The sequence below is a fragment of the Penaeus vannamei genome, chromosome 12 (genome assembly GCF_042767895.1).
Source record: "Penaeus vannamei isolate JL-2024 chromosome 12, ASM4276789v1, whole genome shotgun sequence".
Classification (NCBI taxonomy): Eukaryota; Metazoa; Arthropoda; class Malacostraca; order Decapoda; family Penaeidae; genus Penaeus; species Penaeus vannamei.
Window position 1 is genome coordinate 28,501,217 of NC_091560.1, and position 12,500 is coordinate 28,513,716.

Here is a 12,500-nt window from a genome sequence, read left to right on the forward strand (position 1 = left end):
CATGAATATATACATACATGCAGTTAGCCACGTATTCCTCCATGCTGACAAATGCACCTTCATACATACATCAAAAAGTAATCCTTTATCAGTCAAGTGCCACTAAAACAAAGAACCCGCGCCCCGTCTATGTCAGGTGACAGACGTGACCTTCACGTGCCCTGCTGACGTGACCACCGCGGAGGAGGTGCGTAGCATACTTTACTGCCGGCAGACAGCTGATAACTTACATATGCATAATTAACTTTAGATTTCCAATGCATAATTTAATGTCGTGGGCACCTTTACTTCAGAAATTTATTTTGGTAGATTAAATGCTGATGTAAATTAACTAGCCAAATCCTATCAAATCATGACATGACGGATCATGAGGAAATGTCGCTCACGTATATATAAAATACGTTTTCTCTGTTTTCAGATATGCCAAATAGGCCTACATGCCGTTACATCGCCAAGAAGGAAGTGCACTGAATGCCAAACACGCAATCTACCGGTACTTGTAGTACGTGACTTGGCTCTGACCTGCTCTTGACCCCTCGTGTAATCGCCTAACGTGACTTGTATTCAGTAAGAGTTCGTTCGCAGAAAATATTTTAAAATGAAACTCCTCCCACCTGATCTCCCACGTCACTAGACATAGGGTTTGGCACGCAGCTGAAAATTGGGAAAAGGGCGGGCGGAACAGCGTGCATGCTCTCTAGAAATCCCGTGGCGACTTTGGCGTCAAGCACATGATGTTGGCAAGGGGTCTGGCACTATTTTCTGGTGCCAATTAACGCAGGTGAGGTGGTTGTGTCCGCAGTGTGCTGGGTCAGTCACAAACTAGGTTTTACTCTGTGAACATTATAATAATACAGTGCAACTTATCGAGTGCGCACGTTAAAACAGAAAAAAGGGAAGCTTTGTCTTTTCGCAACAAAAGGGTTGTGTCTAATGGCTTGCCACCAAACGCGTGCTGACGTCTAAACTAAGCAAACGACCTGGCAAGTCTCATGGCGTCCACAACCTGCCAAATAGAAGAAATCCCGAGGGAGGAGTTGTCAGTGCCACAGATTCATTTGCAGATCATACACCTGAACTCTTCTTCCCTCAACGGCGATGCATCGGGGGGCTCCCTGCAGCAGTTCAACCGCAAACCCATCGTGCTGAAGCGCTTGCATAAGTTGCAAAGTTTTGACTATCTCTTGCAAGAATCAAATGAAGACCATGCGAGTTCTGGATTACGCTCGCACCTACAGAACCGTAGAGGGTCGTCTCGGAAAGCAAAAAGTGTTGATAATGACGAAAAATCTGAAAACATCGGCAGCATACCCCACAGAGAAGACGACGAATCTGTATATGTGCTCTTTGTAAAAGGATTGAACAGTACTTTAGCTGGAGATAAAGACAAAATTTTGAAAAGCCTAGCCCAAATGTTGAACAAGCACACAGTTTCGGTTGCTGCCAATGAGTATAAACTTTTCTGTCGCCCAAGTTCCTCTTCAACTAAATCCACCTTGAAACATGTCTGCCTTCACACTGGTATGTTGGCTGTGAATGAGATGCTGGATGAAGGCGCAGTGGATGTCTCGAGGTATGGTTTGGTGGGCGCTGCTCAGTGTCTCGCCCTTACTCTTTATTTCAACAAAAATTTAGCATCCATGGGGAGGAATGTTTGGAACAGTAGAGTTGCACAATTCCTTACAGACACTTGGATGAGCTTTGGCTGTGTGGCAGCTGTGGTGATAGCCTCTAGACAATGATCATTATTTGTCATGACCAAGTTTCATCTTAGTAAATATTAATGTAATGAAATGTTTCATGTACTTATTGTGATACAAGTAAACGTAATAGTTTTATAATTACCATCGATCTGGCATCATCAGGGCCTTATGAGTTTCCCTTCAAGTTATGGACCAAATTTGTGATAGCTTAGGCATGTGATTACATAATATTGGTAATTTGTATATAACTAAAATCACTGTAGACAGTTATTTACTACCTCAACATGTGTATACCCATAAGAGAAATCAACCATAGTCTGCATAAATTGGTCTTGCAGGTTTAGCTTTCCATCTGAATTAACCTCTTTATTATAGACCCACAACCCCATTCTCACTAGATATTAAATACCACTTGTACTAACTCTCCTTACCTTCATGCATAGGTTATCGAACTTAATATTATTGTTGCATGTCCATAGTAAAAAAGTAATTTCTAAAGCCAAATCTATAAAGCATTATATTTTTCTATAATGCAACTTATTTATTAAGAAAGGTTCATGACTTACCTCTCTCACGAATATTATAGAAGTTGTATATAAGTAATGTAGTAGTTTAAATGACATTTCTCCCATTAAATACTTATATATAACACTGTTAAAATAATGGTTACTTTGTGACTCCACAAAGATTGCACATCTGAATTAAAGGTCTTCTTACTCATCATTATAAATAAGATGCACTTAATCAGCTGCAGCTTAACAAATTGCCAAATGATTACAGGCCAAACATAGAACCTGGGTATGACATGTGTTATGTATGCATTTTCTGTTTTGGGTGACTAATTGTACATTGCCAATATTAAGTACCCATAATTTTCATTTTAAAAGTTATCTGGTAACATATCTCAAAATATTTATCAGGCAGCAATAAGTTCCTGTTGACTGGGAACAAAATCTGACTGCATTTTGACAATCCATGTATTTGTTTCATATATCAGAATATTAAGGACTGGTAATTACCTATGTTTATATAAAATGCCTATTTCAATTAGGAATCATGTATTATATCCATATCCCTTAAAGGTTGTATGTACCCTCATTTGCATTTATTGCATTTTAATGTGAAACGAATCACCTCTATCTGCTATAATGGAATCTACAGGTCAAAATATACATAATGTGATTAATGAACATCATGATCATTTTCCAGTGTCCTATGGGACCACTGGTATGCTTTGCTCTGACTTGTAACTGAGCATACCTAAATGAAGGATATATGTATCTTTGGGTTAGAATAAAAATGTTGTACAGTGTTAGGATGGTTACTTAAAGGGTATGATAACAGGATTAATAACAGATATAAAAAGTGTGTTTACTCACCTAGAATTTTAAGAGCTGCTGCAGATACTGCTTTTCCTGCAGCATTTTCTGCAACAATAGTGATGATACCTGCTTGAAGTTTGGATGTTGTAGGTAACTCCAGAGAATGGACACTTCCTCGGTTGCCAATAAGATATTGCAGTTGTCCATGTAAATATTCTTGACCAGTGAGATGGCAGTCATTCAGTGTCCAGTATACCTAGGAGAACATTGATATGAGTATCATAACGTAAACAAGAGTCTTTCATTGAGTATATTACACATGATTATTGTTAGCATTTACTTTTTAATGATATTGTTTTTATTGTCTTCTAGGGTTTCTACAATTTCTCTGAGGAGTTATTATAAGCAACACTGATATCATAATTTTATGCTAATGATACTGTGGTGTCCCCATTCAGTCTTTATAATTGTGTTCAATTCATAAGTACTTGAATGTAATATGTATTCCATTGAGAGTCCTATGAATACTGTATGTAAGAGTTATATCTGGTTGAGAGCGAAAAACATTTTATGTATTCATTTAAGGATGATGTTCATGGAGTCTGCATGAGCTTTATGACTTCCTTAAGGCACTTATTTTATTAAGGATTTACTTAAAATTTCTGGAGTTCTTACTGACATGTTTTATATATTGTCCTTAACTGCTGTACTTATTTTTTGTAACTAGGTTTAAGCATACTTGTTACAGTATTTGTTTTAAAATAAAATGAGGGATATGCTCACTTGTTTCATTTAATATTTACCTTACTCTGTTGCTCTTAAAAGTACAGTTAAAAAATCATTATGACATTGACATTAACAAATAAGAAAGCCATGAAACATTCTTAATGATGCAGGTGAATCTAAATCCTTCTTTTCACTTACACGTTAGTACTGTTGTATTATTTACAGCATTATTTCATTTTGAAAAAAGAAGTCCACTCATGGCCATAAAAGAAGGAAAATTACCACTAATTTTATTAGCGTTCTGTTCTACAACAGTGGTTTCTAACATTATTGTTGGTCACTACTACATATAAAGAACACTGTAGCCCATCAATTTATAACAGGCCGACAATTTGATTTATACAAGGCAAATCTAGATCATTATCTTTCATTCTACTAATTTTCTGAATAGATTAAAGGGAAATATACAAATTTAATTACTATCTAATATTTCCCTATATTACCCGACTAGCTATTGAAGACTTGCGAAATTCCTATGTTCTATCTTCGTCTTTGTAATACAAGACATAAATCAAATAATATCCAGCTTGAATTATGCCAGGTGTATTAGGATCAGTACATTCACCATCTAATATGGTTCCTTGACCTCTAGTGGCATGAAGACACACTTCAAATACCATATTAGGTAATATATCTTGTGTTAATGGAGTCAAACCACGCTGTATAACAGAAGGATTGCTAAAATCCAAGAAAATAGCATGCGTAAATGGCAATACATAGGCTCTGATCAGTGATTGCCCAGCTTCTAATACTGCTCTCAACTTCTCTACAATAATGCGCTTGATTTCAAGCTGGGACAAGCTTTCCTTTGTTTTGATCATTAACATAAAGGCTTTATTTGGTTCGGATGAATAACCTTTCATTTCTGAATCTGTCTCTGATTTTTGTGGAAGTGTTTCAAAACTTTTCAGCAAGGAAGAGTTAAGGAACTCTGTTGTAACTTTAATATTTTTCATGTCTACTTTATCAGGAGCATTGGGGTTTGAACAGAATGATTGTGGACTTCCATCTTCTTTGCTGTCTGCATCAATATGCTTACTGCACACTGAAATTTTGGATGGTGTTTTTAATATCTTAGTAAGTTCTCGTAATTTTGCAAGACGTGCTGCTCTTCTTGCTTTTCTCTCAGCTTGTTTCTCAGCATCACTTTTCACAGACAGATTTATGTCAGCAGTATTATCCAGATTTGTTCCAATATTTTTAACAGGCCACTGTACATCACTTGCAGTTAAAATTGTATTTACACCTACTGACTTTGTAACTGTATAATGTTTCTGTATTTCACTATAATCAGATAGAGAACCTTCTTCTGAAATGACAGACAGCCCACTACAACATCTTTCATGATCAAAGGAATTCATTTCTGAAGAAAAAAGCTTTTCAGGATTTATCTTTCCTCTCTTATCAGAGTTAATAGTTTTGGATGTTTCATCATGGGGATTTTCTTCTTCTGCCTCTACTATAGGTGTCATTACCCCATAGCATGTTCTTATGCTCTGTAGCTCTGTATATATATCAATACCTGATGTTTTAGCATCTTCATACTTGTCACTGTATAAAACATATATTGGATTATCTGAATCAGAATCAGAGGATTCTGTATCTGACACATAGCCTGACAGCCATTTTGTTTTATCACGTGAATTATTTTTAAACAGGGAAAAATCTTTAGAGCTTGTTTGGGCTGCTTTTTCTGTAATAAGAATGTTATCTCTTGTATTTAAATATGGTCTCATTGGCTCTGAACGTTGAGTTGGCATCTTCACTGGATCTTCTTTATATTCACTTTTGAACAGGGTATCAACAGGGATCTCTCCATCTACACCTTTCCTCTTGTTAACATGATTAATAATTTGATCTTCGCAAATGCTGTTTCGTTTAGATGTTTCTTCTGACGACAAGGAGTAACTGCTCCTTTTTGATGCACCTGAGTCAAGTGACTCAGGACCTGAAGCATTAGAAAAATTACCAGAGAAATACCCTGATTCTAATTCTCCATCAGAACTCTGAGAAACTGACTTTCTATTATATTCAGTTTCATCCTCAAATGAAAAGGTTCTCTGCCTTTTCGGATAACTATCATCTTCTTGGCTCTTAGAATCTGGCAGTCTGTCCTTAATCAGATCCCAAAGGTCAGCAAGCTTAACAGGCTGAATATCTTCCTCTATACCAGTATCTAAAAACTTTGCTGGTTGGAGGTTGCTGCCTTCCTCACTATCAGAAGATACAGACAAACATTCATCTGTATGAGGTTTCTCTTCTCTTTTTATCTCCATTTCACCATCCAATTCATTACTATCCCTATTCAAACAGATCTTGTAAGATGGTTCCCCTTGTTCCTTATCTGATATAAAATGTGATTTGAGAAAATCTGAATAAACTTCAGAATTCATAACACTTATATCATCAAATTTCTGCAGCTGGTCATAAGACTGACCTTCTCCACACGCATCTGAATCCTCTAATGAACCATACACAACAATGTTCTCCATCATAAAGCGTGAATATGATTCAAAGTCTAGAATTCTTAGGTCATGAAAATTACCTGGTTGATCAGTTTCTTTCATAGATTCACTACTGCTGTTATCAGTGTTTGGTAACCTATTGTCTTCATGACCCTCAATATTTGGTACATTGTTATTTTCTTCAAATGATGAAGTGCACTGTAACTTGCAAAATCTGGATACCATATCCATATATTCATCTTTTGTCATGATACTTGAAGCAGAAGGATTTGTATCATCCTTGTCTAACTTGTAATTATCTGAAGCTTCAGAACTTCCAACCTCAGACACATCTAATACGTAATCCAGCTCTTTATCCTGTGCATTATCATGCAGTGCTTTCCCTCCATTTGCTAATATATTTGTAGTTGCACTGGTTGTCTCATCCTTTATTATGTTAAAATTATTTAATGCTTCATTATTTCCAACTTCTGATGAACTTTCAAATACGTGACATGCCTCTTTATCGTGTGGTCTGTCATTCAGTACCCCATTGACAGAATCATCATATTCAGATCTGAAATCGCAAACATCTTTGATAAGTTCCTGGATCGAACACTCATGACCACTCACCGTAGGCTTTGGGACCCCTGTAACCTCAGCTTCAAATATGACACCACTTCCAGATGTCACCGTCACATCTTGAATGAGTTTGGTAAAGACAGGAGGTTCCCTGTGCTCTGGAGGTGGAGGTGTTGGGAGACGAGGTTCTATGCTCAGATAAGCCACACACTTTGCTGTCCCTGCTGCATTGGATGCAACTATTTCATACTGTCCAGTGTGGTCAAGTGTTGCAGCATTAATATGAACAATGAGACTACCATCTCGATTCTCCTGGATCTGGGGAATACAGAAAAATGTAATTTAAGGTAGAGATTTGCTATCAAAGATAAACGTACTTTCATAACAGCAAGATATATATTTTTTCTCTAAAACAATTCACAGAACTTGATATGAAATACAATATAAGAAATACCAAGATATTTATAATTAATCACATGCCCTGCAAATTACCTGGAACTCATTATCAGGAAGAAGTGGCACACCATCCTTAAACCATGCTATGGTAGGAGCTGGCTCGCCAGTCACTGAAGCACGAAGAGTGATTGGTTTTCCTTCTGTGACATGACTGTCTGTCAACAGTTGAGAGAAACGAGGTGCCACAGTGGGAGCTTCTGGTTCAGATGGTGGTGCCAGTTCAGGAACAGCTGTCAATCAATGTGAATAGGTGCAACAGTAAAACAGAACAAAAAATAATGCAATCTAAAACTAACACTTCTACATTAATTGGAAAGAAACACGATTTTTGCAAACTCAAAATACTCAAAGAAGCTGTCTTACAGATCTATATGATTTTAAAATATAGACTCCTATGTTTTTAACTCATAAGCATTAAGCTCAACCTGATAACTATAATAAGTAATTGTTAAATATCATATTAAGAAATTACCTAACATCAAGAAGAATGATCTTTTGTCATCTATTACAGCTTCAGACATGTGTTGTGGAACATAGTACAAAAAAATATATATATCAAACAGGTGTAATAAATGTATAATCCATATAAAAAAAAGTAATAATCATGAATTATGTAGATTGTATAAAAAAAATACTCACGTTCTACATTAAGGAAACATGCAGTTGATGCCTCACCAGCAGAGTTCATTGCAACTACCCTGTATATGCCAGCATCCTCCAAGAATGCTTCTTGTATTATCAGAGAACAACGATCACCATGAAACAGCAATTTGAAGTCATTGGACTCCTTAACAGGCTTGTCATCATGGTACCAAATAACCTATAGTAAATAAATATCACAAATGTCACAAATTTATATAAATCACACAGTTAAAATATTTTTCATATTCAACACAGACTCAATACTTAACAAGTGAAATACATGAAATACATCACAAACTATATCAGGTTTTACAAGATATTAGAAATCACTAAATTAATGTTTTACCTCTGGCTCAGGCTGACCAACAATAACACAGTCAAGACGGGCTGGCCTCCCTTCTTGTATGCTGGTATCTTTCAAGGGAAGTTGTACTGAAGGCTTTACTGGTTCTGCATCTATGTCTGATGCCACCTCAGAGTCACTTGTCTCAGTTGGAATGCGACCCTGAAGAATTATGGATAATTATTCTGATGCTGAAGCACATCTTTATATATCAATACAAGGCTTACAGTATAATATATCAATGCAAGGTTTACTTATACTGTTGGTAAAGGTATCAGTATTTCATTTAATAACAAATATCATGTTATTCAATATACTTCATACAATTTTTCAAACTATTGCTATATGAATTTTCTGATGATATATCAGTCAAAAAGAAAGTTTTACCATAATGAGTAAATGCCTCTATATATGAACATCGTTTGCATGAAAAAAGAAAGCATTAGTTAAAGGAAGAAAATCATTTTTAAGTACAGTTTTTCAAGAAAGAACATGAATTTCTCAAAAGGATCTACAATCAGAGTATAGATTATAAATTAATTTCCTGCTTGGCTGTATGAGAACATTACCTTTACAGACACATTTGCTGAGCACTGAGCTTCTCCAGCAGAGTTCTTTGCCACAACAGTGTAAGTGCCAGCATTCTTAGGGAAGGCTTCAGACATCACTAAAGTGGCTGTTTGACCATCAAATGTCAACTGGAAAAAGTAAATAGATCAGTCATTATGTAAATACCCTGGCAGAATTCTTGATTATAAATAAATGACATTTGCAACAAACCAAGAAATATCACTGGGTAATTACAATTATAATAGCAATATTCTTACCCTACAGTCTGGTGTTTCCTTGACTGGTTTGTTGTTGTGGAACCAGGTGATAGTAGGAGTTGGGTTCCCTGTAACCTGGCATTCCAATTTAAACTTCTGTCCAGCCCTTGCCATCACATTGCTCAAGAGCATTGTGAACTTTGGCCGTTCAGAGAGTTCCACCGCTGTATGAGAGGGAAATATACGCATAAACTGACAAAATTTTCATTATGCTATTGTTACACTGATTGAAACAAGAAAAATGTTATATTGTATAAAGTGAACTGTGAGAGTGAAAGGGAAAAAATTACCTGTGACAGTAAGCCTGGCTTTAGTAATATCTTCACCCAGATCATTGGAAGCTCTGCATTGGTACTCAGCTTGATCCTCCACAAAGACTTCCTCAAATCTGAGCACACATTCACCATTGTTGAAGGTAATGACATAATCAGGAGATTCATCCACACATTTTCCATCCTTTGACCAAGAAACAACTGGGAGAGGATGACCTTCTACAGTTGCCTCAAGCTGATATGATGAGCCTTCTTCAGCTGCTGAATCTATAAGTCTCTTTGTGAATAATGGTGGTGCCATCACCTCCACTGCCTCTGCTTCTGTTAAGAAAAAATTTCATACACATATCTATTACTGTGCATTATGCATATTCACATATACATGCATAAACATCAGTGAATAAAAATATTACAAAGATGAGAAAGTTAAAACAAACACACCTTTAACTGTGAGTGTTGCAGATGTTTCTGCCATACCAGCAGCATTAACTGCCTTACATGTGAAAAGGGCAGAGTCCTCAGTGAATGTTTCTTCGATAGTAAGAGTACATATACCTTCTTCAAAGCTTGTTTTATAATCTGGGTTTCCAGAGATGCTCATATTGTCCTTGAGCCATTCAACCTCAGGCATTGGAAATCCAATAACCCTGTATCAAAAAGACATACCAAATATTCAGCTGTTTTAGTTGCTTGTAATGAACAATTCAAAAGATTTAAATACAAAGAATTTACCTGAATATAATATAATGTAATAAGAACTAATATTTAGTATTTTCGGTGAATTCATCTTATTAAAGTACAGGAATCACCTGAATAATGTAACTCGATCTTTGAACTTTATATACTTAACATTCTGTAATGACACTATATGAAACCCAAAATTTCATACCTGCACTCAAAGGAGAATTTGACTCCCTCCGAGACTGAGGCTCCCACGAGTGGTGTCATGAAGACTGGAGGCATGTGCTGTGGTTCGTCATCGATCAGCTTGGCTTTCTTGGCAGGTGGTGTTTCCTCTGGCTTTCGGGGCTCCTCAGGTGGCAGGGGGATGGCTTCTGTCTGGATCTCAATCTCAACCTGATGAGAGAGAAAATTTCAGGGATATGGTATATTGATGAATCTTTTACTAAACTCTGTTTGCAGTTATGTATATATGTATATAGTTATGAATGTATGTATGCATTTTAGGAATATGGTATATTTATGAATCTATTACTATACTCTGTTTGTAATTATGTATATATGTATGTATATATGTATGTATGTATGTATGTATGTATGTAGAGAGATACAAACATATATCTATATTTTTTCTCAATCATTATACATAGAATATATATATGTATGACATCAAAATTTTACCTTTTCTGGAACAATAGGCTCTACAGGTATGGCCATTGTTCTTGCCACCTCCTCTGCAGCCCTTCTAGCTTCTTCTGCTGCAGCTGCTCTCAGCCTTGCTGCCTCAGCTTCAGCCTGAGCAGCTGTGAGTGAAGCAGCAAGTTCTTCCTTTTCCTATAAATATGGACAAGATATAAAAATAATGTAAAAAAGAATGGTCAGTATCATGGTAATATGAATACATTTTTCATAAATCATTATTCCTAACACTGGATGTCATGCTTTTATGTGTGACTAAAAGTGAAACCCACCTTCTTCTGCTTTTCTCTAAGATCTTCTGCATTTTTCAGGTTTATAATCAGCATTTCAAGGTTACGGTTGATAACATTAAAGCTTTCAAGCATGTGTGTATTCTGGTGAGATACAACTTCGATCTGAAAAAATGTATATATATTTATTTAGTGCTTAAAACTTCTGACATGCATTTCCATTTACAAATAAATTTCTCATACAACATCAGAACTGTAACCTTCACGTCACATTAAATGGATTTACAATAAGAATACTTTAAAAGAAGTACCTGTCTGGGAGTAGCTGATCCATACAGTTGAAGGGCAAGTGAGGATATCTTTGTGATTCTCTCTGCTTGAGCCTGCTCTCCTGGCTGCAAGAAGTGCTCAATACGTTTCCTAAGTTTCTGAGCTTGATCTGGGTTTTGGATGTTAGATGATTCACCGGCTACAGTTACCAGGAGTTTACTTCCATTCTTAAACCAATCTTCAGCCTAAAAAGAAAAATATGGTGAAAGTGAGAAAGCTGAAGCATTATAAAACCAATAAAATATAATAAATGAATATTTTCACTGAAAATATATAATATCTTTTGAATATATAGTCTCATACCTATCCATTTATTTAAGAACACATCTTACCTCCTCAACAAGTTTGAAGAAGTCAATAGACAGTTCAATAGACTTCTCTGACTCCCCAACCTGCCTCTGGAAAGTAGACCATTTCTTCTCCAACTCAGCAAGTTCCTGCTGCACTTCACCTGAGTCATCCTCTTGTCCAAGCATTTTAACAGCTGTACTTACAAATGTTTGGATACGTCTTTCTAACATCTGGAGGGGAAGATTAAATAAAAAAATTAAAGATGAGTAGTGTTTATAAATGATTACATTTTTATTTCAAACTCATAGGCTACTCATGTATACCTATATCCTTCCATACTGTATATCAAGATTTACTTACATCAACAGTGATCTTGAACTGTGTGAATGCAGTCTGCATGTTCTTGGCAGCAGCCAGGGAGTCACCATAATGACCTCGCATGCGACCTAGTTGTTCACTTAAATCACGAAGCTGGTCGCTGATTACCTGTAATTTTTTTTTTCAATCCAATTACATAGGGTCATTTAATTTTAATCAAAATAATAACAAGAATATATTTTCATAACATGAAGTATTACAATGCAATAGTACAGCACCATACACTCCATAATAAAAAGGTGAATTGTTTACAAACCTGTAAATCAACATGATATTGCGAACGCTTGAGTTGCCTTTCAAGCATTTGTTGGTGATGGGACCATACCGTTTCAAAGACTCTGCCACGTCTTTCCAACATTTCATTGATCATGCCAATATCCTTTGCTCCGGCATCAGGGGGACACTAAAAATCAGAACCAATAATTATTGAAATTAAGACACATAATGTTGAAAACAATACATTTTTACATCTATAAAATTTTAAAAAATCATTTAATTATCAAATCAATGATCT

General features: G+C 36.1%; 2 protein-coding genes across 13 annotated transcripts in view; one reads left to right on the forward strand and one right to left on the reverse strand.

Moving 5' to 3' along the window:
* Positions 1-3,804, forward strand: part of LOC113819545 (uncharacterized) — a 7,827-nt gene extending 4,023 nt beyond the window's left edge. The window contains exon 2 of the mRNA XM_027371770.2: positions 419-3,804. Within this exon, the coding sequence (XP_027227571.1) occupies positions 993-1,742 (750 nt within the window). The 5' untranslated portion in view covers positions 419-992 and the 3' untranslated portion in view covers positions 1,743-3,804. The remainder of the gene's footprint in view (positions 1-418) is intronic.
* Positions 1-12,500, reverse strand: part of LOC113819544 (titin) — a 228,235-nt gene that overhangs the window by 34,201 nt on the left and 181,534 nt on the right. For 11 of the 12 annotated variants that reach the window (XM_070128134.1, XM_070128140.1, XM_070128138.1 and 8 more), the window contains 16 exons: positions 12,243-12,389; positions 11,969-12,094; positions 11,650-11,838; positions 11,299-11,502; positions 11,030-11,152; positions 10,740-10,892; positions 10,267-10,454; positions 9,819-10,024; positions 9,396-9,698; positions 9,106-9,269; positions 8,848-8,976; positions 8,282-8,440; positions 7,933-8,113; positions 7,330-7,523; positions 6,889-7,155; positions 3,083-3,281 (listed from right to left, as the gene is read on the reverse strand). In XM_070128134.1, coding sequence (XP_069984235.1) covers positions 3,083-3,281; positions 6,889-7,155; positions 7,330-7,523; positions 7,933-8,113; positions 8,282-8,440; positions 8,848-8,976; positions 9,106-9,269; positions 9,396-9,698; positions 9,819-10,024; positions 10,267-10,454; positions 10,740-10,892; positions 11,030-11,152; positions 11,299-11,502; positions 11,650-11,838; positions 11,969-12,094; positions 12,243-12,389 — 2,932 coding nt within the window. The remainder of the gene's footprint in view (positions 1-3,082; positions 3,282-6,888; positions 7,156-7,329; positions 7,524-7,932; positions 8,114-8,281; positions 8,441-8,847; positions 8,977-9,105; positions 9,270-9,395; positions 9,699-9,818; positions 10,025-10,266; positions 10,455-10,739; positions 10,893-11,029; positions 11,153-11,298; positions 11,503-11,649; positions 11,839-11,968; positions 12,095-12,242; positions 12,390-12,500) is intronic. The other variant, XM_070128135.1, reaches the window with a different exon arrangement.